Source organism: Schistocerca serialis, chromosome 4 (genome assembly GCF_023864345.2).
Source record: "Schistocerca serialis cubense isolate TAMUIC-IGC-003099 chromosome 4, iqSchSeri2.2, whole genome shotgun sequence".
NCBI classification, from domain to species: domain Eukaryota; kingdom Metazoa; phylum Arthropoda; class Insecta; order Orthoptera; family Acrididae; genus Schistocerca; species Schistocerca serialis.
The window spans coordinates 187,719,970-187,745,748 of NC_064641.1; the positions used below are offsets into that span (position 1 = coordinate 187,719,970).

Below are 25,779 nucleotides of genomic sequence, written 5' to 3' on the forward strand. Positions count from 1 at the left end.
CGGAGGGCAAATGCTCAAACGTGGCTGGAGCATTCTCATTGATGTTGGGTCTCAAGGGCTAGAGCGACGGACGCTCGCTACTTTTACAATTGCTGATGGTAGTTTTCTCACAAAAGCCTCATGATTTGGTCAGGATCGCGCCAGCTCGGCACCATGACTGTGCTGTTTTTTGGGACATTTCGGAGAAATAGTCGCTGAGCTCCACGGAGTAGCCAACAGAACGGCGCCACATGTAGCACCCTAATCATATTCCATTGGCGGCCATCGTCAGAAAGCTTTCCCCAAAAAGTCCTGGCAGAGGCTGTGGGAGGCTACTCAACTGTAGCGTCAGCACGTGTTTGCAGCCACCATCCGAAACTGGCGCGAAGGAATTGTATTGGGCCTAGATCGATGGGATGTGGTAGTGAGATTCCACACGAATTTGTTGTAAGACCATAACTGGCGAAAGCTTTGTTTATGGGCGATGATTGACGAGTTCTGACACAGTGGAAAGGTCACGCTCTGGCGCGGGGCAGAAGAGAAATATAGAAGCTGGTTTCTGGCCGCCACAGGAGTCGATCGAGTACTTTGCTGCCCTTATTCCGGAGTAATTTCATTCGCAATTCCACTTGTCCCGCCACCGGGACGAACAAGTTTTTTCACGCCCGCGTCTCGATCCGACTCCAAGGTGGTGGCAATTTCCATGCAGCGGAGCCGACCACGAGTAGCAACCATCATCAGCATGCAGCCCTGCACCGTACTGTCGGTAATATACGCAGCTTTGGCCTGGAGGATTTCAGTTGATTTTTGAGCCACCCAAAATTCGAACTGAGGTTTTGCAGTTGTTGCATTCACAGAACCACGTACTATACATAGGATATCGTGGATCTACATCCAATTACCCACTTGTTTATGGGTATTACACATTTCACCTGTTCCCTTATGCTCCCCCTTCTCGTAATAAAGATTCTATGCCTTGTGATTTTACTAGATTCTTGCCAATAACTCTATCCCATGGGCACTATTTACATATTTGGTTTATGTTCATAGCATGATTGTTCCTTGTACAAATTCAGTATCAGTTTTGTGTTCCATTTTAAGCAAATAAATTTAATTTTAATTTTAACGATAACATTTATCTGTTTATCAATCACACACACCAGAATCCTTTCCCATCATGATTTTTGGAGGGTAACGTTGATCAATTAATTTCATGAATAAACTATTTGAGCGGGTAGACACCCTAAATAGTATTTCTGTCAGTGCCTTTATAATATTGCTTACATACCTTGCACAGATTCAATATAAACCCACTTGGGTGTGATCTGTATTACATGATGATTCTGTCCCCTAACTTATATATCGGTTAAGGGTCCCATGATAGCAAACACGCAGCTAGTTTCCATAGTGGCGACCCTTGCCTTAGGATTCGCACACAACGGATCACACTGATACAAGTTTTCGATCTTCAAGATGCTTATGGGAGCGATGCTTAGAGAGTTATACCATGCTTCATTTTTGCCACTTAATAATGGTTCTTAACACTTTCGAAGCAATCTTTCACGGAACAGTTAGCGTCTCATTTGGCAGTTCACTTTCTTCAATATCTCCGTGACGCTCTAACATGGATCAAACAAGTATGTGACCACTTCTGTTACCCTTATTTGTGTATGTACAACTTCATTCATACACTGCAAACCGCTGTGAAGTGCATGGCAGAGGGTACATTACATTGAACCATTTATTAATGCTTTTTCCCACTCCATTCACTTATGGAGTGCAGGAAAAATGATTCCTTACATGCGGTGTAATTAGTGTAATCTTGTCTTAGCAATCTCCATCGGAGCGAAACATAGGAGTTTGTAAGATAATCGTTGATTCATTCTTTTAAGTTGGTCAGATGTCTTCCATTGCAACTCTTTCAGCAACATCGTCACACTCTTCAATGGATGGAACAAATCTGTGACCATTCGTGCTGCCTCCTCTATATAGTTCAATATCCTCTGTTACTCCTATTTGGTGCGGGTCCAATACGACATTCTATGATAGATCGCATGAGCGTTTTGTATGCAATCTGATTTCTATACTGATTGCATTGCCCTAGTATTCTACCTATAAACTACTGCCACCTGTTTTACCTACGACTGAGAATATGCGCTCGTTCCATTTCATACACCTACAAATTCTTGCACCAGGGTGATTCTATGAGCTGACTGATTCCAACTGTGACGCAGTGATGTTATAGTCATAGGAAACATAGTTTCTTTGGTTTTGTGTGTTTTTTTATTTTTTAAAGTGTACAGTTTTACATCTGTGAACACGTAAAGCAAGTTGCCAATCTTTACACCACTTTGAAATCTTATCAAGATCTGATTGAATATTTATGCAGCTTCTGTCAGACATTACTCCATTACAGATAAATGCATCAACTGCAGTCTGAGGTTACTATTAATATTGCCCGCAAGGTCATTAACATAAACGTGAACACCAAGAGACCTAACACCTTCCTTGGCGCACTCCTGAACTTACTTTCACATCTATCGATGACTAGCCATCCAAGATAAAGTGCTGTGACGTCGCCACCAAGAAAACGTCTTCCAATCACAAATTTCGCTTGATACGCCATCCTATTTAATAGTCATGGGTGACTGGAATTCGAGTGTAGGAAAAGGGAGAGAAGGAAACGTAGTAGGTGAATATGGATTGGGGCTAAGAAATGAAAGAGGAAGCCACCTGATAGAATTTTGCACAGAGCACAACTTAATCATACCTAACACTTGGTTTAAGAATCATGATAGAAGGTTGTATACATGGAAGAACCCTGGAGACACTAAAAGGTATCAGATAGATTATATAATGGTAAGACTGAGATTTAGGAACCAGGTTTTAAATTGTAAGACATTTCCAGGGGCAGATGTGGACTCTGACCACAATCTATTGGTTATGACCTGTAGATTAAAACTGAAGAAACTGCAAAAAGGTGGGAATTTAAGGAGATGGGACCTGGATAAACTGAAAGAACCAGAGGTTGTACAGAGTTTCAGGGAGAGCATAAGAGAACAATTGAAAGGAATGGGGGAAAGAAATACAGTAGAAGATGAATGGGTAGCTCTGAGGGATGAAGTAGTGAAGGCAGCAGACGATCAAGTAGGTAAAAAGAAGAGGGTTAGTAGAAATCCTTGGGTAACAGAAGAAATATTGAATTTAATTGATGAAAGGAGAAAATATAAAAATGCAGTAAATGAAGCAGGCAAAAAGGAATACAAACGTCTCAAAAATGAGATCGACAGGAAGTGCAAAATGGCTAAGCAGGGATGGCTAGAGGACAAATGTAAGGATGTAGAGGCTTATCTCACTAGGGGTAAGATAGATATTGCCTACAGGAAAATTAAAGAGACCTTTGGAGATAAGAGAACCACATGTATGAACATCAAGAGCTCAGATGGAAACCCAGTTCTAAGCAAAGAAGGGAAAGCAGAAAGGTGGAAGGAGTATATAGAGAGTCTATACAAGGGCGATGCATTTGAGGACAATATTATGGAAATGGAAGAGGATGTAGATGAAGATGAAATGGGAGATACGATACTGCGTGAAGAGTTTGACAGAGCACTGAAGGACCTGAGTCGAAACAAGGCCCCCGGAGTAGACAACATTCCATTGGAACTACTGACGGCCTTGGGAGAGCCAGTCCTGACAAAACTCTACCATCTGGTGAGCAAGATGTATGAAACAGGCGAAATACCCTCAGACTTCAAGAAGAATATAATAATTCCAATCCCAAAGAAAGCAGGTGTTGACAGATGTGAAAATTACCGAACAATCAGTTTAATAAGCCACAGCTGCAAAGTACTAACACGAATTCTTTACAGACGAATGGAAAAACTAGTAGAAGCCGACCTCGGGGGAGATCAGTTTGGATTCCGTAGAAATACTGGAACACGTGAGGCAATACTCACCTTACGACTTATCTTAGAAGAAAGATTAAGGAAAGGCAAACCTACGTTTCTAGCATTTGTAGACTTAGAGAAAGCTTTTGACAATGTTGACTGGAATACTCTCTTTCAAATTCTAAAAGTGGCAGGGGTAAAATACAGGGAGCGAAAGGCTATTTACAACTTGTACAGAAACCAGATGGCAGTTATAAGAGTTGAGGGACATGAAAGGGAAGCAGTGGTTGGGAAGGGAGTAAGACAGGGTTGTAGCCTCTCCCCGATGTTATTCAATCTCTATATTGAGCAAGCAGTAAAGGAAACAAAAGAAAAATTTGGAGTAGGTATTAAAATCCATGGAGAAGAAATAAAAACTTTGAGGTTCGCCGATGACATTGTAATTCTGTCAGAGACAGCAAAGGACTTGGAAGAGCAATTGAACGGAATGGATGGTGTCTTGAAGGGAGGATATAAGATGAACATCAACAAAAGCAAAACGAGGATAATGGAATGTAGTCGAGTTAAGTCGGGTGATGCTGAGGGTATTAGATTAGGAAATGAGACACTTAAAGTAGTAAAGGAGTTTTGCTATTTGGGGAGCAAAATAACTGATGATGGTCGAAGTAAAGAGGATATAAAATGTAGACTGGCAATGGTAAGGAAAGCGTTTCTGAAGAAGAGAAATTTGTTAACATCGAGTATAGATTTAAGTGTCAGGAAGTCATTTCTGAAAGTATTTGTATGGAGTGTAGCCATGTATGGAAGTGAAACATGGACGATAAATAGTTTGGACAAGAAGAGAATAGAAGCATTCGAAATGTGGTGCTACAGAAGAATGCTGAAGATTAGATGGGTAGATCACATAACTAATGAGGAAGTATTGAATAGGATTGGGGAGAAGAGAAGTTTGTGGCACAACTTGACCAGAAGAAGGGATCGGTTGGTAGGACATGTTCTGAGGCATCAAGGGATCACCAATTTAGTATTGGAGGGCAGCGTGGAGGGTAAAAATCATAGGGGGAGACCAAGAGATGAATACACTAAGCAGATTCAGAAGGATGTAGGTTGCAATAGATACTGGGAGATGAAGAAGCTTGCACAGGATAGAGTAGCATGGAGAGCTGCATCAAACCAGTCTCAGGACTGAAGACCACAACAGCAACAACAAAGCTAAGTAACTCTTTCTATCATTCTTCAGTAATGTGAATTCTTGTGTCATATGTTGTAGTTCTAATTAACCATCTCAGAGCAGTTATAACTGGGCGATTGTACTTTCGTTAGGCCATAACACATGGCTTTCGGGATGTCACTTGAGAAAAGTGCGAGTTGGGTTTCACGTGATCGACCTCGTCGCAATTCATGCTGATTGGCATGGAGGAGGTCTTTCTGTTGGGGGTACCACATTCCAATGTTCCTTTTACAGTACCTAAGTACACGTTTTCGCGGAAGCGAACTTTTACTTCATTCAGCAGGAAGTCAGGGTGTGAATCGGACAGCCATAGAAGCTATGACCACCACTGAAGATGTCCTTCACAGACGGGGGCGAAATATTAAGTTTCTTCCTGTAACTGATTATTCCACGGTGATCACAGGCGAAAAAATTTGATTGCTTTCGTTCTCAATAGGACATTTTCTAACGATTCCGTGTCTCCAACACATTGAAATGTACTGATGTTCGAGGAGTCTCTCACGCATAAATTTTCGTGCATAAGATTTTTATACATCTATTCTCGAATTATCTCTTCTTCTCCAGAGAACTGACATCCAAAAGAAATCGTATTCTCTTTATTACAAATATTACGAACGTACTGATCTGCTCACTTCATCGTGCTGACGGAATAGCAACAGATTACTTACAGATATTATTCACGCAAAACAATTAACGCTCGGAAATCCGATATTTGATAGCGCTAGCAAAATCAGAATTTATCTTAAGCAGGTCAGAAAATATCGATTTCCAAAATTGAATTTCCTACTTCCTCAACTTATTTTGCATGTAAATGCGATGAGTAGTGTCATTCGTTTAAGAGTGCAAATACGAATGTTCTTGGTCATGACCGTGGATTTGTAGTCCAAAGCGATCACGTACAGAAAACTGAAAAATTTTGTGAAAACCTGTGTTTCACGATATGTCAACAATCGGACAACTGCCCTCAAGTTCTGTTCTCTTTAGGTTTCAAACCATCTTTATGAGAACCACAAAAATCAACGGATGGTTTATGCTCTGCATTTTCTTTTTCATTACGATGCAGGAACAAGTCTACTGCACGGAATTATACCTGGTGATGAGACATAGGTTTCCTATGGTGGCACAGTCATAAATCACAGCATGAAAGCACGCCACGCTTTCGTACTGTTTTTGGGATGTAAAGGAATGTCGTTTAGGGGTGTTTTGGAAGCCTATTATGACATATTAACTGAGACGGGCCATTCGGAACAAGCGGCGTGGTGACTTGACTGACGTTGCCTTGTTTTTGTACTATTATATTCTATCACAATACAATCTGGACGGCAAACAAGAATTGTTGCCTCAGTTTAGATACGATGTGTCTGAACATACACCTCCTAGTGCAGACTTGGCTTCCAGTTATTTCCAACTCTTATGTTCATAAAAAAGTGGCTAGGTGCTGATGCATTCAACTCCATCGAAATACTTATAGATGCTGTCACGGCTATCTCAGTCAACAGAATTTTGTAGAGAGGGAATTTGCCAACTCGTTAAGAGATAGTGTAAATATGAGAGATGTTTAGTCTTGAAGCTCTACACATTATTCTAACAAATTTTGCTTCACTTATTCCAGTATTTTATTTAGCCCCTATAGCTTAAGGGATGGTACTTTCTGTACATCCGTGATACACACTGCACGCACTTTATTCTTAATCTGCCGCCACATGATTTGAACCTAAACTCAACCACATAAGACATTTCAAATACATTAACACTAAATTAAGTTCTTCTTAGAATTTTGTTTCCGGAACATTGATGGATTACGACGGAATACACGTAATTCGCTTCAAAAACATTTTCCCCAAGTCTCTTTGTTAGATAAAGCTGCGGAAGACTGCAGTCCTGAGTTCACACGTCATGTTCTGCCAGGCTGTTAAATTAAAGACTTCTCATGGGTTTTGGCCCTGCATTTTTCAAAATTAAAATTTCATAAGCAGTCGGTAGCTAACATAAAAAAATATGAACACTTTTGCAGAGTTAACAAAATGATAACCAAAAGTTATGATCGTGGACAACAGACAACAACACTCAAGAGAGGATTTAGTTAGACGATTTAGTTTGCATGCTACTTTTTTTTTAGGGTGATAAAATGCAGAGAGAAATCAGTGGTGCCTGTATGTGTTTTATGTTTAAAAAGTTTACAATAGATCTGGATCACCTGCTTTATGTGTTAGTGGATAGTGATAGAAGGCATGACGTGACGTGACGTAGAAACAGTATTCGCAAAGGGAACTGATAGGTACCAGTAAATTTCATGGAATCGCCATCTTGCGGGGAGTAGAAATCTTGTGCTAATCGTGATAAAAGTCAGCTCCTAACAGTATCATTTCATGTGCTGGAAAAATGGACCGTTGTTTCGACCAGTGTAGCAGATCATTTTCTGTGCCTACTGGCGACTTGATGGCTGTGAGGTGTCTGCTATGTTTCACTGTGGATGCTGTTCGGACCATTAGTGACGTTGTGTACTCACGCTGTGCATATCGAAGTGCATGATGTTGGCAAGGTAGAGCGGCAGCGAAGTGATGAGCAGGTAGAAACTCCAGTCAAACGTGATCAGGAAGGCGACCATGGCCCAGACAGCCGGCGTGGATATCACACTCTTCCAGGGCACAGGCAGTTTCTTCTGCAGAGTAAAACAGAGTACAGCTTATGCCACGCTACTGGTGTTAAGTACTAGTTGCTGTTTAATTACTGCACAAAACTGAGTACATTATCACGGATGGACAGTACCAATAAAATACAGTCTCATGACTTAAAAATAAAGAGAACGAGAGAGAGAGAGAGTTTGGAGTCATACAACGAAAAATAATCCATATAAATATTAAAAATGAAGTATAAGCCTGGTGTACAGCCACTAGCACACCTCATCCCATTAAGACTTTTGGTTTAAAAAGCTCGCTGCAGGTAAAAAGTAAATGAGATAGGAAACAAGAAGCTCCGTGATCACAAAGAGATGTGATTACCCACGAGGAAAATCATTTTACAGGTTTCAGCAAGTGATTAACCGCTGTCATGTACATGTAAATGGAAAGAAGGAATAACTGTATGACACCGCTCGATAGGAAACGCCAAGGCATTGTTCAGCTGCCTAATCGGAAAGCTATTTCATTAACCGCAAACAACGGTGCGTTTCCACGCGGCGTATGAAAATTCTGTCTCATGAGTGTCTTTTGAGTGTAGGTGACAGCAGTGGATGAGTGTATAGTGTGGTGTCACGTAACATAGCCTACTCCCTCGAGCAGCCTCAAGGAAACTGCCGGGTTTAACGTACCCATGCGAGAGTCGCATCATCTCGCTTCATGAGGCACTGTGGGAAGTTTTTGAACTTAATCCAAGACACTGGTAAAAACTTCAAGTCACCACCTCTCCTCCCCTTGTCGGACGAACACTAGTGATGAGTATTTTTGGGCCGCCATTTATCGAGAAGAAATTTGAAAGCAGCGAGAATCAATTAGCATATTTAGGGGATTACTGAAGAATGGGACACAGCCCATCGGCTTTGACCAATGATATCAAAAGTTACCAGAGATGATGTATTGCACAGATTTAACAGCAAAGACGAATGTTGAGAAACAAAGGAATATAGGACAGAGAGAACAGATGGTAGACATATACCACGTACATTCATACCTCGAACATTATGTTAAGTATATCAAATGGTTCAAATGGCTCTGAGCACTATGGGACTTAACATCTGGGGTCATCAGTCCCCTATAACTTAGAACTACTTTAACCTAACTAACCTAAGGACATCACACACATCCATGCCCGAGACAGGATTCGAACCTGCGACCATAGCGGTCGCTCGGTTCCAGACTGAAGCGCCTAGAACCGCTCGGCCACTCCGGCCGGCCGTTAAGTGTATCGCTTACTTGTGTCATGTCCACCCCCGGTAGCTGAATGGTCAGCGCGTTGGAATCTCAATCCTAAGGGCCCGGGTTCGATTCCCGGCTGGGTCGGAGATTTTCTCCGCTCAGGGACTGGGTGTTATGTTGTCCTAATCATCATCATTTCATCCCCATCGACGCGCAAGTCGCCGAAAGTGGCGTCAAATCGAAAGACTTGCACCAGGCGAACGGTCTACCCGACGGGAGGCCCTAATCACGTGACATTATTAATTAACTTGAGTCATAGTATCCTATTCTTCAGTTGACCTATATTGCTAAACTGAAAACGGTCTTTTTGCGTACTCTAGTACTACTATCGACTGAAAAGCATCGTAGTAATATTAGTGCTAGCGAAGGCGAAAAAAAGCGACAACTGTAAAATTTTTATTCTGTACTGCAGTTGACGAACCCTGCTTCAAATCTTCCATATTTATAAGAATAGATAAATCCATACCCACAAACGAAAATCAAAAAGTAAAAATTGTCCAGAATGAAAAGCATTTCTTCCACAATAACTCAAACTGACTAAGAATGAAAGTAAGTACCGAATGAATTGGAATGCACAAACGATTTAAATTAATACAAACGACAAAAATCGTACAAAATGTCCAGCCCTGTCTTTTGGAACACATTCATTTATTGCCATTTACAATGATGACGCCTCGCTCCAAGAGATAACGGTTTTATTGTCTATGGCTTGAAAATAAAGACAGTAATATCTGCGAGTAAGCTATGAAGTCGCTGGTCAAAGCCGACGGGTTGTATCCCATTCTTCAATTGACCCATATTTAGAAGCAGAAAACGAGAGTGGATCGTTTTAAGTGAAAAGAGAAAATGCACTTTTTTATACTCTGACATCCAATAAATCGTGTACAACTTTGGCTGATCTGGTTGTTACAAAGTCTTATTTGTAGTAATATCTAGAACGGGAAAGAAAAGATGTTGTTTACTATGCAGCGCCGGTGTACAATAACAGACGATTATTAGCCACATGTATAAAGAGAAGAACCGAATATTTTCAGTTGCTTCCAGTTGAATATAGCTGCAGTATCCTGCGGAACAGCGCGGTGAGTATGACAGTTGGCTTGTATATGGGTAACGTAGACTTGCAGAACCCATCCAACCACGTTAATTTCGGTTTCTTATTGGTTTCATAAATCATCTGTGAATTCTAGCAAATGTGTGAAAAGTTCTTCAAATAAGCCACGGTCGTTTCCTTTCCCTTATTCGTTTTTTTAAAGCACTGTGTACTGTGTACAGCAGAGGAACAGTTCAGAGATTATGATTGTTTTTTCTATCAGCCTGATAAAGCACGCTATCGTAAAGCAGCATATGTGAAGAAATGCTTTGTGAACAGTAATATTCCTGAAATGGACTAGCATGCGCTGAGTCCTGATACGAATCCAATGGAACACCTATAGGATAAATTAGAATTATATATTAGTACCTTCAGCTGCTACCGGGCGTTGATATACATCAACGGGGACAGGTGAAAATGTCCGAAAGAACAGACACCATATCCGTATAAGTACACAGCTCTAGCAACACCGGCCATGCCCTTCTTCTTCTGTGCGGATGCACGCATACTCCCTGAACTCTTACGGGACTCGGTAAGAATGTCTTCCACGAGTAACGATTGTGCTGGGGTGGGACACTACGTATGTAGTGCGTGAGAAGTGGGTCCCGCGGGAGGCGTGCGCGAGATAGTCCCTGCAGTCGCGCTACCCTCTGTGCCCTCGGTGGCTCAGATGGATAGAGCGTCTGCCATGTAAGCAGGAGATCACGAGTTCGAATCCGCGCCGGGGCACACATTTTCAACGGTCCCAGTTGGTGTATATCAACGCCCGGTAGCAGCTGAAGGTTGTTGTTGTTGTTGTTGTGGTCTTCAGTCCTGAGACTGGTTTGATGCAGCTCTCCATGCTCCTCTATCCTGTGTAAGCTTCTTCATCTCCCAGTACCTACTGCACCCTAAATCCTTCTGAATCTGCTTGGTGTATTCATCTCTTGGTCACCCTCTACGATTTTTACCCTCCACGCTGCCCTCCAATGCTAAATTTGTGATCCCTTGATGCCTCAGAACATGTCCTACCAACCGATCCCTTCTTCTAGTCAAGTTGTGCCACAAACTTCTCCCCAATCCTATTCAGTACCTCCTCATTAGTTATATGATCTACCCATCTATCTTCAGCATTCTTCTGTAGCACCACATTTCTAAAGCTTCTATTCTCTTCTTGTCTAAACTAGTTATCGTCCATGTTTCACTTCCATACATGGCTACACTCCATACAAATACTTTCAGAAACGACTTCCTGACACTTAAATCTATACTCGATGTTAACAAATTTCTCTTCTTCAGAAACGCTTTCCTTACCATTGCCAGTCTACATTTTATATCCTCTCTACTTCGACCATCATCAGTTATTTTGCTCCCCAAATATCAAAACTCCTTTACTACTTCAAGTGTCTCATTTCCTAATATAATTCCCTCAGCATCACCCGACTTAATTCGACTACATTCCATTATCCTCGTTTTGCTTTTGTTGATGTTCGTCTTATACCCTCCTTTCAAGACACTGTCCATTCCGTTTAACTTCTCTTCCAAGTCCTTTGCTGTCTCTGACAGAATTACAATGTCATCGGCGAACCTCAAAGTTTTTATTTCTCCTCCATGGATTTTAATACCTACTTCGATTTTTTCTTTTGTTTCCTTCACTGCTTGCTCAATATATAGATTGAATAACATCGGGGAGAGGCTACAACCCTGTCTTACTCCCTTCCCAACCACTGCTTTCCTTTCATGTCCCTCGACTCTTATAACTGCCATCTGGTTTCTGTACAAATTGTAAATAGCCTTTCGCTCCCTGTATTTTACCCCGGTCACCTTCAGAATTTGAAAGTGAGTATTCCAGTCAACATTGTCAAAAGCTTTCTCTAAGTCTACAAATGCTAGAAACGTAGGTTTGCCTTTCCTTAATCTAGCTTCTAAGATAAGTCGTAGGGTCAGTATTGCCTTACGTGTTCCAATATTTCTACGGAATCCAAACTGATCTTCCCCGAGGTCGGCTTCTACCAGTTTTTCTATTTATCTGTAAAGAATTGGTGTTAGTATTTTGCATCCGTGACTTATTAAACTGATTGTTCGGTAATTTTCACATCTGTAAGCACCTGCTTTCTTTGGGATTGGAATTATTATATTCTTTCAGACTTCAGCTGAAGGTATTAATGTATAATTCTAGTTTCATTCTAGACGGCTGCAGGTCATCAACGGTGTCTGTTCTTCCGGACATGTCCGCAAGAATAGACACCATATCCGTATAGGTGCCTCTGGGATAAGTTACGTTGACTTCCTTTCAAAACCCAGCAGACAAAATCACTACCTTATCTGTTATCGGCTGTTGAGGTAGAATGGGTTACCATTGCTCGGCAGATATTAAGACACCTAATAGGAAGTGTCCCCAGCAGATTTGAACCAGTCATAAAGAGGAGGAGTGGACTTAGACTATATTACTGTCCACTAATAGGTGTCCGAATAGTTGTGTGTGAGTGCGTGAGGAGGAGGGTGGGGGAGATCAAGCTTCGATTGCAGCAGTCAGATTCAAATGTATGTAGGTTTCGTTAATTTTGCTTGCCCAGAATAAAGCAGCGTGAAGAACTGCACCAGACCGGTATTCAGACTGAAGACCGTAACAACAAAAACCTCGTAATCATACAGTAATCTGGTGATGTGATTGAGTGCGGCCTAGTATTTGGTTTGTACTTTGCGTACCCTGGCGCTGGACTCGATGCTGGCCTCGATGTAGCGGCGCTCGGCCGGGTCGATGCGCGGGTGTCGCCCCGGCGAGTCGGCGACCAGCAGGTACCAGGGCACGCACCACATCAGTCCCAGGCCGCCGAACACGTAGAACGCCAGCGGCCAGCCCGCAGCCGTCTCGCACAGCGCGCCCGTCGCCGCCATAGATGCGACGATGCCCCAGTACATGCCTTGCCACAAATAACGTGCCTTCACTAACACCTACTTTACTACTACGTACCATGGCTGCCAGCTTCTTACACCGACTGTTTAACCCTTTCAGGCCCGAATTTTTTCTGGAGGAATAAAATTTGTCTTTCGTGCTGTAATTCATACAGACATATATACTCGTTTTCAAAATATGCTTTGTACTGTTGGCTTCCTTTTATGGACTAAAATAACTAATTTTGAAACATTCACTCTTGTAATAAACAAACTGGCCATTCAGTGATGAGATTTTCACTCTGCAGCGGAGTGTGCGCTGATATGAAACTTCCTTGCAGATTAAAACTGTGTGACTTTCGCGTGAAATCGCGCTACCAACTGAGCTACCCAAGCACGACTCACGCCCGCTCCTCACAGCTTTACTTCTGCCAGTAGTTGGTAGAGCACTTGCCCACGAAAGGCAAACGTCCTGAGTTCGAGTCTCGGTCCGGCACACAGTTTTAATCTGCCAAGAAGTTTCATATCAGCGCACACTTCGCAGCAAAGTGAAAATCCCATTCTGGAAACATCCCCCAGGCTGTGGCTAAGCCATGTCTCCGCAATATCCTTTCTCTCAGGAGTGCTAGTTCTGCAAGGTTCGCGGGAGAGCTTCTGTAAAGTTTGGAAGATAGGGGATGAGATACTGGCAGAAATAAAGCTGTGAGGACGGGGCGTCAGTCGTGCTTGGGTAGCTCAGTTGGTAGAGCACTTACCCGCGAAAGGCAAAGGTCCCGAGTTCGAGTCTCAGTCTGGCACATAGTTTTAATCTGCCAGGAAGATTCTGGGCATTCAATAATTACCATGCAATACAACAATAATAAAAATACTTACATATGCAGTGGAATATAACTAACCAACCTAAAAAGTACAATGCTAAACTCCTCCCGAACAGTCCATGAAGGCCCAACGTTACCGACCGGCCGCCGTGTAATCCTCAGCCCACAGGCGCCACTGATTGCGGATATGGAGGGGATGTAGTCAGCACACCGCTCTGCCGGCCGTATGTCAGTTTACGAGATCGTAACTAACCAACCACTTCCGTATATTCTGGCGGTTACAAGCTGCTGCGTACTGCTACAGTTGGCAGCACTTGTACGTGATAAAAATATTGAACACTCGCAAACGTGTACATGAAGTTTCCACTGGGGAAAAATATTTCTTTTCCAGCTACGGGACAGTAATATTTAATGTACACAGTTGTAGTGAGACGGTCTGAAAGGGTTAAACACCACACACAGACACACACACACACACACACACACACACACACACACACACACACACACACACACACACATTGCGGTGAGCAATTCATGAGTTCCAATATGTCACAAAAAAGTAAACTACTTGCAGACAGTGGAGTAACTAGGGCAACTGGCGCCCAGGGCAAATTTCACACACCCCCGTCGCTGTCCATATTTCGCATTGCTTGCAACAATAAAACGATTACAAAAATATTGAGGCTTTCGTTGCCACTTATTGACACATTGACTGTTGGCTAGTATCTCAGATTCTCCGGCTGACGTTTGTTTGACGAGCACAAGTGGCGGACTGGTCCGCCACCAGCAATGGAGACTGAGGCTCGCACAATGCCAACCACTACTGACGGTGAAACGTCAGAAAAATCGTCGGCCGAAGAACCCGAGACAGAAGCCAACAGCCAGTATGCCAATAATACCATTCCTTTTTGATTGTTTCGATGCCAATCAATGGAAAGCCGTAACAAGCAAAACAACAAACACAAGATATACTCTTTACACTTTCGTTCAGTTGACTTACTTGGCTCACTGAAAATGGCTCCAACCAACAACCGACAACATGAAACAAGTGTCTGCATACCAGGGAGAGGTAGGTCTCATGGAACTGTTGCTCAACACAGTCCGGTACGAAATTTACACGTGTATATCTATACGATGTTTCACAGTTCCTATTACGAAATGTCCAGGGTTTTGGTGCGGAACCCTTGTCTGGAAATGTACCATCTGAATATAAAATAAGATTAGAAATATGAAAATTTGTGTTAAGGTCTTATGGGATCAAAGTGCTGATGTCATCGGTCCCTAAGTCTACACACTACTTAATCTAATTTAAACTAACTTACGCTATGGACAACACACACACACCCATGCCCGAAGGAGGACTCGAACCTCCGACGGGGGGAGCCGCACGGACCGCGACAAGGCGCCTTCAACCGAACGGCTACCCCGCGCGGCAAAATAAGATTACAGATCGAATCACTTCCAAATGTTCCGCCTAACCGTTGGTGAGTAAAGGAAGAGTTGCACAGAGATTCCGGATGGTTCGTTACATACAATTTTTGTTCGATTAGAAAAACGACTGCGGGAAACAGGTACATTCACAACTAGGAAGGTTAACTTCCAAGCTCCATGGACGAACACCAAGTTTCGTGCACCATGTGTATGAAAGTATGAGTCACGGATACCCCTTTGCAACGAACAGCAGGATCTCCGCGTGGAGTACACAGGTTAGAGCTCACTCTTTGCGTGCAGTGAAGTACGCATTTCCGGATTTCAGTTCCTCGTTAAAACTTATATACTAACTCTCCTCTACAGCCAGAAGATGTCTGTAATAAGAATAATATAGATCCACAGGGATACATCCATTCTTTGAAGACGAGTGCAAGACAGAGGGTAGCTCCCAATGTACCGGTAACTAGGGATTTTGCCCGTTCCATTCACATATGAAGTGCAGGGAAGAAGACTGTTTAAAAGTCCCTGTGTGCACTGTAATTCATGCAGTCTTGTCTTCGGGATCCCTGCGGAAGCGATATGTAGGGGGTTGTAGTATGTCACTGAGAGTTGGTTGTTGAAACTATCTAACGAGGCTCTCACGGGATTGTGTCTAAGTGATTGTCAGATCAAGAATCCCTTTCATACATCACCCACTTCCCATTTTAGTACGGTTCAATCCAAACCTTTCCTCTTCTGCTACTACTGAAATGATCAGAATAACAAACTGACTCACAGTTGCTCATGGAATGAGGCTCAATTTGTTGTCTTTTCCGCGTTGCTCGTAAGCACAGTATGGCTGTGGCAAAGAGTGTCGTTTCAAATGGTTCAAATGGCTCTGAGCACTATGGGACTTAACATCTGAGGTCATCAGTCCCCTAGAATTTAGAAGTTAGGACATCACACACATCCATGCCCGAGGCAGGATTCGAGCCCGCGACCGTAGCGGTCGCGCGTTTCCAGACTGAAGCGCCTAGAACCGCTCGGCCACACCGGCCGGCAGTGTCTTACACGATTCCCGTCTACGTGCAGTACTGAGTTCGCTTCGAAAGAGCGTATGCGCTTCGTCATTTTTCCGCGCAATTTCGCTGCTAGTTTCAAACATTCCATTGTGTCAAGAAAAAAATAAAACAATCAGCGTAGTGAAATCAAACCACAAGTTGATGACAGATCACAAAAACTACGTTCGCAGCAGCGATTGTTATTAGCGTTTGACTGTGGTAACCGGTGCTTGAGGAGCCGGCCGGGGTGGCCGAGCGGTTCTAGGCGCTACAGTCTGGAACCGCGCGACCGCTACGGTCGCAGGTTCGAATCCTGCCTCGGGCATGGATGTGTGTGATGTCCTTAGGTTAGTTATGTTTAAGTAGTTCTAAGTTCTAGGGGACTGATGACCTTAGAAGTAAAGTCCCATAGTGCTCACAGCCATTTGAGCCGGAACTTGAGGAAGCAGAGCGATATGAGAATGATGAAGAGAATGAAAATGGTGAACAGGTCACAAGGCGATGTTAGTCTCGCTCACGGGCTGGTTGTTACTGTAGTAGGTGTCATGGGAGCAAATAGCTGTTTATCATTTCGTTATTCCTATCAGGCTATACTACTTGTACAACTTCCTATTTCTTTTAGCACTAAATTGCGCCCTCTCGGAAAGGCACCCGAGGCCTGCACAAGATCCCAAAAGATGGTGTAGGTTAGGGTCCCAGGATCATAACCTTTGCCATTCACCCTGGTGGACCTGTTTTGGGAGTAGTTGACAAAAATATTCAGAATCTCTTGTAATCCACTAAAGCCTTGAAAATAACATCGATTTACAAACGTCGACGAAGCAGGCGCGTAAGTCCTCTAAGTTTGGTTTTTAAGTTACCTTTTAGTTTTGCAGTGGATTGGGAACAACAAACAATCAGTTGCAAAATGCAGGTTTATTAAACGTTGACTATGTTGCAAAATGCAAGTTTATTAAACGTTGACTATGGTTCAAATGGCTCTGAGCCCTATGGGACTTAACATCTAAGGTCATCAGTCCCCTAGCACTAAGAACTACTTAAACCTAACTAACCTAAGGACATCACACACACCCATGCCCGAGGCAGGATTCGAACCAGCGACCGTAGTCGTCGCGCGGTTCCAGACTGAAGCGCCTAGAACCGCTCGGCCACAGTGGCCGGCTCGTTGACTATGGTTTCAATTGTTTTACATATGTCTTCTTCAGAAGGTATTGTACGTAGAATCACATAATCTATATCGAATGGGGGAGTCGTTGACTCTGTCTAGTACATGTACGTGTCACCCACATAATCACCATTTAAAAAACATTATTTAAAAATAGTAGCTCTCTACTGTAGAGCTTGTTTTATTTCAAGACAAAGCTCCTCAGCACAGAGCTCCTACTTCTAAATAATTTATTTTAAGTGCTGCTTAAGTAGATGACAGATACATGTAATAGGCAGAGTCATGGACTCCTACATTGGATATAGATAATGTGATGTATCGAAACCGTGGTCAAGGTTTAATAAACCCGTATTTTGCCACTGGTTGGCTGTTATTCCCAATCCATTAAAGCTCTTGCATGCACAGTTGCCGAAGCGCAAGGCTAAATAGGAGGATGGAGGACCAGCTTTCTTTTTTTTCTCTTTTCCTTTTTTTAAAAGGTTTCTTATGTAAAAAGTTGTGGGTTCGAATCCTGTCGAGTGCAACACCCTTTTTTATTTCAGTATTGTGGACCCGGTGGTGGGCAGATATGTGAGGCAGCGAGCTCTTCCCCTACAGTAAGCGTCGGGTGCCAGACGGGGACAGTCTTCTAATTCTGACGTGGATCAATTGAATAGGAAGACAACCTTTAAATTCACATTTCCTTTTGATAGTGAACGACCTAATGTTTCGGACCTGGATACTTCGTTTCATGATAAAATTACGTTTGGAGATGGTGACGTATTAAGTTTTGCATATCATTTATTGGGAAATGCCGCTTATGTTAACGTAAGTAACGAAGAAACTTATGTGAGAATTAGGGAAACCACAGGGGAGTCATATGAATTTATCTCGCTGTTTTAGAACTATGCAGGGTGCATACTGAGCCGTGCCACGAGTACTGACAGGTCGCTCGTTGCTAGACATTGCTCTGCATGTTCGGAAAGGCTCCCCTACGTTATTTTTCGACACTATGACGTCAGAAACTCGGCACGCTCAACGCTCAACGTTTAGTGCACTGTCCGTGTGTCAACGGCTTTCTGCACCAAGCAGTACGTTCCCGGTTGGACGGAATCAACCGATTCAGAAGGATTTTCTTCTGGTACTGAGACGCGGCACCCGGAAGACGTCAGTTGAACTGCTTCCAGCCTGCCGAGGGCTTGGACAGGTGACTGTGCGGCGAGCAACCCACGGAGGAAGGAAGTATTTGCCGCGGGACAACGCCCACTACGACTATGCTAGTCTACTCTCACCGGCAGACCCCCGCCAAAGGACTATACTGACTGAGCGTGTTTTAAGTTGGATAAATTGTGGTTGTGTTGTAGTAGTGTGTCGGCCGCAATGAACTCATTATACCTGGGCATTTAGTTAAGCGGTTATATGCATGATTAACGTCTTTTGATGTTCTGTTTTATGTATCATTGTCCTGGTCACAGTTGAGGTGTAGTTTCCAGTGGCGCTTGGCAAAGTCTGTAAATTCTAAAGGATCAAGAGGAACAGCTTCCTCTCTGTGATACAGCTCGGTCAACCTTGTACATTGTTAACAATTTGTTCTGATTATATTGCCCGGCTTATTAGCCAGCAAAATTCCCTATACTGGAAGTTTATCCAGTAATTGCAATTGTTATTGACTTTCTGGTCGATTATTGGCCATTTACAAATTATGGAGGAGTTTGTTACATAAAAATTCTTTGTATTGTGTTGTTTTAAAAGAATACTTTGTGAACCTTATTACGTTAAAGGAAATTTACATTTTCTTAAATTTTTTGTTAGATGGGCGGGTCGATCCGTGTTCTTACATTTTTATATTTATTTTTTAAGTTACCTTGTATATGTGTTTTAGAAGTGCCCGGTGTCTGCATAACTGAATGGGTGTTCCTGGATGCTTCCAGACTATTGGACGACATCACGGTTAGAGTCCGGCCTCCCGAGGTGCACCAGGGATCGGCAAGATTGTTTGTAACTCGATCGTTTGCACTTTCCTATTATGTTAATAAAATTGTTATGTTGTTGGAGTTCTACACTAGACTGGGAGATAAAATGAATTGTGTTCCTATTACAAATGATGTTCAATTTCCTTTGCCCAGTATTTCCACTTCCCAAGCAACCACTGACGACAGACTGCATTTCACATATGCACGTGTTTAATTTGTCCTTAGAGATCGATCTCAACAAGATAACACCGAAACATCCTCAGTACGGTGATGTCATATAGGTTTGGGCTGAAAAAGTACACGAATACGTTTTTTTAGTTAGTTGGTGGTGTAAAGAAGCTTGCCTTAAAAGACACATACTGTCTTGTGTTATGATACAAGATTTTCCCGCGTAAGTAATTTATGACTGGCAACCGAGAACTTGAACACCCTGTGCGTCTGCGGACCATCTAGAGGCAAATTGTCTCGTAGCAGACAAGCATACAGAAGGCTTGAAAACTCATGAATTAGGGGAGACAAGTATCAACAGGACTTATAAAGCAATGCTCACGTTATCTCTGAACAACTTCACGTGCTTACCAACGCGGCGAAATCGGTTGTGGCAGATAACCAAAAAGGCCCAAAATGATAGAAGGTGGGCTGCGAAATGTGACAACCAAAGAATTCAAGTTTTCACGCGCTAACGTGTCCCTTGTAATACCATACAGCATTGCGATACAGCTAAGATATTCTTACACCAAGATGCCGGCCAACACAGATCGTACTCATGCCAGTCAGTGGCAGCACTGCAGGGTACGAGGGGAAAACCCCCCAGGGGTATCATGCTCCTTTCGTGAGTTCGTGCATGGCGGTCACGGGACTCTAGGCTACTGCAGCCCATACCTCCCCAGGCTGCATTTCCTTCCCCTTGTCTCTCCCTCCCTATTCTCGCTCCTCCCCCTCCTTCCCTTCATTCCATGTTTACTTGGCTATCCACCTGTTTTCCTGTACTCCTTGCGGTTTTGTTCCCCGTGCCTTTTCTCTGTCATCCTTCCTTTTTGGCGTTTTTGGTCCCCTTTAGGTGTTTGACCTCCACTTCAAAATTTTCTCTCGATAGTGTGAACCATTTGGGGAAGAACTCTCTCCCTAGCGTCTGCAACGTGGGTTCCTCTCACCCCTTCCTTCCCAGTCATAGACCCCTCAGCCCCACTAGGTCACAAGCACACGTTGCCAGTCAGTGTGGTGGAGCTAGTATGTATCCATCTGGCTGAGCCCCATGACAGCATAGGGATCACACTTCAGACATCTGAGCTGTTGCCTCCCCATGTATGCTTAGGAGTGGTTGCTTGTCATTGTAGAGCATCGGAACTCCCGACAACAGCCGCCATGCCAGATGATCCTTGCTGTGGCTGGGTGGCGCCCATGGGGAGAGACCCTGATTAGAGTGGGTGGTAACAGGGAGAATTCTTTGCACATGAAGTGTATCGAGCTCCAAAAATCTAGCCTTTACCCTATGGCTGTGTCTTCTGGTGGTAGTGGATCACTGAACGCTACTTCTTATGATCCTGCAGCCTTCCCTTCCCTAGCTATACCATGGGAGGAGAGCCAGTCTCGCTGTCTTGGGGCGCCACCCTTTACCCACTGGTCTGTAATAGGATGGACAGGGTCACATTCACCACCGCAAAGCCGTTATTTTTTAAGAAAAATATAGAAGACAAGTTTGGTGAAGCGGAGTCTCTCAGTAAGATGCAGTCGGGTTCCCTGTTGATCAAAACTTCTTCTGCTGCCCAATCTGCAGCTCTTCTTGCTTCTAATCAAGTTGTCGACGTCTCGGTGTTCATTACACTTCACTAGTCTTTGAATATGGTCCAGGAAGTCATTTTTCATAGGGACCTCATCCTTCAAACTAATGAGGAGCTTTGGGTTAGTTCGGAACGACGGAGCGTTCATTTTGTTTGGCATGTGCAGAAAGGTCGCAAGAACAACCACACCAGTATCGACAGCTTTATTCTGGCTTTCGAGAAAGATATATTGCCAGAGCAAGTCAAGGTTATGTGTTATCAGTATGATGTGAAGCCATAAGTCCCGCCACTCATAAGGTGCATCCGGTGCTTATGTATCTGGCACATGACTTCCTGATGTACAGCAAACTATCAACGTGGAGGGGAGCCCCTGTGTTCTGCCACTTGTGTGTGTAAATTGTCACAATAATCACTCTCCACACTCGCCAGATTGTATGGCTTATAAGAAGGCAAGGAATAGACAAAGTCCCTGGATCGTTTATCTTATGCAGAGGCTCGTCAGAAATTTGACCGACTTCATCTTGTATCGATTAGTTCCACTTTTACCTCTGTTGTGCCCTTACCCCTCCTCCCTCTTCGTTACCCCTGTTCCGACCCCCTCTCCTCTCCCCCTCCCCTGCAGTTCTCTGACCCTCCCCTCCAGGTGCAACTCCCCTTCCCTGCCGAAGCAGTGCCCCCCTTCTTTGGCGCCCGTCAGTGGTGGGTCTCCCGCCAAGGACCACACCTCCTGGCGTCCCTCAGGACAGACGCCTGCTGCCACAAACTGGTCATGGGACACACAGTCTCACACAGTCTGTGCACCCCAAAGCTGACTGCCCATGAGTCCGGCACCGCGCTACTGCTACAGTCGCAGGTTCGAATCCTGCCTCAGGTATGGATGTGTGTGATGTTCTTAGGTTAGTTAGGTTTAACTATTTCTAAGTCTATGGGACTGATGACCTCAGATGTTAAGTCCAATAGTGCTTAAAGCCATTTGAAGCATTTTATTTGACTATCTGTCGGTGTTTTTACTGGCATCCCTTGGTCTCTGCCACCTTCTCGCTGACCTAGATGACGCTGCTTGTTCAGTCAAATTTCTCTGGGTTCCTGGCCACGTTGGCCACGTACGTATCCTGAGTAATGAACTTGGGGGGGGGGGGGGGGGGGGGGAGCGATCACCTACCCCTCTTTCTCTGTGGGGCAGATTTGCAGCCTTACATCATATCCCTTTTTGTTTTTGTACAACCATTGGCTGACTCTTAGGAGGCTACCCTCGTGTCTAATAAACTTCGCACCATCAATGAGACCCCTCTGCCCCTCCCAGCAGGGACCTAATATTCTCTGCCATCTTTGTATTGGCCATACTAGGTTGACCCATGGTTTCTTACTCTGCATTGAGCCTCAGCTCCACTCCCCCCCCCCCCCCCCCCTTTGTAGTTGTGGGGCTGTGCACATGGTGATCCATATTTTGCTGGACTGCCCCTGGCTTTTGTCTCTTCACACTAAATATGTCCTCTCACCTTCCTTGTCTCAGGTGTTAGCAGAGATCCTCACATGGTTACGTCTGTCCTTGGTGAAAGTGGTTTGTCCTCTCAAGTTTAAGTCCTTGAATTTTCCTCTGGAATTTGAGTCCAACAATTGGCTTAGGTGTTGGCTATGGAGGCCTTGGCCTTGCTTCTATGCTGGTCAGGCTCTCCCCATATTTTCCCTCAATTTTCTCTGGGCTATTGTGCACTTTTATTTCCCCTTTTCTTGTGTTTACTGCACTGGTGTTATCTTCGGTATACCGTGATAGCGGTTTAGCGTCGGCGTCAGGAAAAGTTAGTGGCAGTGCATGTGACCCACTGTGCCTAGCGTTTCTGAGGCACCTCTGCTTTCCACGTTTCCACCAACCCCCTCCTGTTCTTTCTTCTCCCTGCTGCCCAGACATCCATTTTCCCTCTTTGTTTGCACGTTATCCCTTTCCCTAGACTAAACTGTGTTGTTTCTGTTGTTCGCCCCTTGATTTCTGTCATCCTAGATCATGGGACTGATGACCCCACTGTTCAGTCCCGTCTTCAAAATCAACCAACAATGAGATGAAATAGGGATACACAACAACACTGATAGCGTAAAACCCGGTGAAACGCAAAATACCCGCTGTACAACACTAGAAACAAACTAAAACGAAACTCGTAATAAGGAGCCAAAAAAAAAAAAAAAACCTAAGAGACTCATGAAACTAACAGGAGGTTCGTACGTTGGAGTAAAAATTAAAAGCAAGGAAGGTGAAATGAGGGCGTTGGACTATCTGAAGGGATCAGTGACTTTTGCATCAGATTAAATCATAAAACACAAAAGGATTACAGAACTTGACTGCAAGCAGGTGCTGACTAAAATCAATTGGGAAAGTTAAAAATATGTGCCAAATCGAAATTCTTTCCCTTCACTCAGTTTTTCTTTTTAATTGCACATGTGAACCAGCCCTCTGACTGATCCGACTGTGCTACCATGGCAGCTTAACAATCCAGACACAGTAGTCATCGCAACTGCACAGACTACCCTAGCACACTTCCCATCAGACCTAAATTTTCAACTTATCCATGCACTGCAAATGTAGTGCCCCTTCCCCATTGTCCTCATTACTCGTGTTATTTCGCCTATTTCCATAAGAATTCGTGCCTGGCATGCATCTGCACTGAAGAGATCATTCACCACATCAGCTTATATACAGGGTGAGTCACCAACTATAGGCACCTATAATAACTCAGGAAGTATGATAGTAGCTGAAAAGCTTGTGAGACAAATGTTGCATGGGACAATGAGGGTCGTAATATGACGTTGGGTTTTTGTTGCTAGGTGTGGTCTCATCAGAGATATGAAGGTCAACTTGGTTTTTTTTTAATAAGATGCTATAGTTTGGCACTTATTTTCTGATAGCAGCTATCAAGACGAATGCAATGACGTGTAACAGTAAGGTCTTTGAAGTTCAACGAAGGTCACATAGGTGGCATGAACGTCCATTTACAGAAGGTGTTCGAAGTGATGAACATTGGTATCAATGCAGTGCTGCAATCTGCTCCTTTCCTTCTCGCCTCCACTGCCCCCCTCCTGGTTTGTCCATACCGCCTCTCCCCCCTCCCTTTTCTTCCCCCCCCCCTCCCCACACTTCACCTGATGGTAGGTACCTCCTTCGGTGCAGTGATTTTTAACGTTTCTGTTGTGATCCCAGTGTTTCTCCGGTGCTGTGTGCAGTGCTGCGTTTCACCGCCACCAACGGTGTCGCCAGTGTCACTCATTTGTGTGCCCGCTATGGTGCTTCTTTGTTTTCACTTCGATCTACAGTGCTCATTCTCCACATGTGAGTGTGGCTCTCATCTATGTTTTTTGATCTACATTTTATACTCATTTGTTTTTGTTATCGTTTATTCACCCACTTTTACCATTCTCATTTATGTATTATTTTCTCAAGTCCTTATGTTTTTTGTAACTCTCTTGGTTGAAGGGCGGCGTATTGTGCCGCTGCCAGCCCACTCCATTATGGGGAGTGAAATGACAATAGAGGAAAAAAACGTGTTAGAATATCTACCAAATTTCGCTGCTGAACGTAATACAGCCCACACCAGACCTCTGTGAGTAGCTGCACTTAAATTACCCGGTACGTGTTTAACAGATGGATCAGGATTTTCATACCCTTAAATATTAGAATAGGTAAATAAAATAACTTATAACCACTTGAACAGAGATTCCAAAAGAAGAAAAGAAGAAAAGGAAGTAAAAAAGATAGCAAATAAAAAAGTTGCTAATGTTATTAAAATGCTGCAGCATAGCATTAGAAACTTTAAAAAAATATATTTAAACCAATTAAAGGAATAAAAATAATGATCGCAGTAATTCCGATAAAGATATAAAAGAAAAAGGTAAATCAACCCGACAAAGATTCGAACTCACACGTTTCATCATGATCAGCAAATAACATAATCACTATGCTACAGCACCGTTCTGAAACCACTGCTATTTCCAACCTCATTTTAAGAAATACTGATTGCTGATCTTTAGGCCTGGAAGTGAAACAGCTTTTTGGCGAATAAAAATTGAAATCGTATGATATTGTAGGGTGAGAGACAGAGGCATACGTACAGCTTTGGAATACTGGCACGACATGCTAACTCTGCAGAGAGGCACACGTACAGCCGCCTAATTGTGAATGTTCACTGCTTTGGAGAACTGGCACGACATGTTAACTCTGTGTCGTGATTTCATGTGTTTACTGTATATGACTGTAGTGACTGTGACGTGTTTCTGTTGTGAATGAGGATCACAGAGAGATACGAATACCTGCTCTATCGAAAGTGGTGGTTGTAACAGCCACGTATAACAGCCATGTATGAACGATCATATTATGTTCTGTGCTTTTTCTTTTCAGGTAGTTTCGGGGTATCATCACTAATATCCCGTCGAATAGTTTATCACACCACGTAATTTGTATCTACTACTGTATGGATGCTAATGACCTAGCTGTTGTGTGTCCCTGTTGGATTCTTAAGTTCTCATATGGTGACGGATTAATGGAGCTCTATAGTGACCACAGGCGTAATGGCGTTCTGTCTGCTGGTATCACTCTCAAAGGTACTACAGTACAAAATCGAAAACGTT

The 25,779-nt window shown here is 43.5% G+C and overlaps 1 protein-coding gene across 1 annotated transcript in view; it reads right to left on the minus strand.

The window, feature by feature from the left end:
- Positions 1–25,779, minus strand: part of LOC126473713 (sialin-like) — a 134,110-nt gene that overhangs the window by 50,557 nt on the left and 57,774 nt on the right. Inside the window, exons 5-6 of the mRNA XM_050100957.1 lie at positions 12,790–13,004; positions 7,607–7,759 (exon numbers count right to left, since the gene is read on the minus strand). Of these exons, the coding sequence (XP_049956914.1) occupies positions 7,607–7,759; positions 12,790–13,004 (368 nt within the window). The remainder of the gene's footprint in view (positions 1–7,606; positions 7,760–12,789; positions 13,005–25,779) is intronic.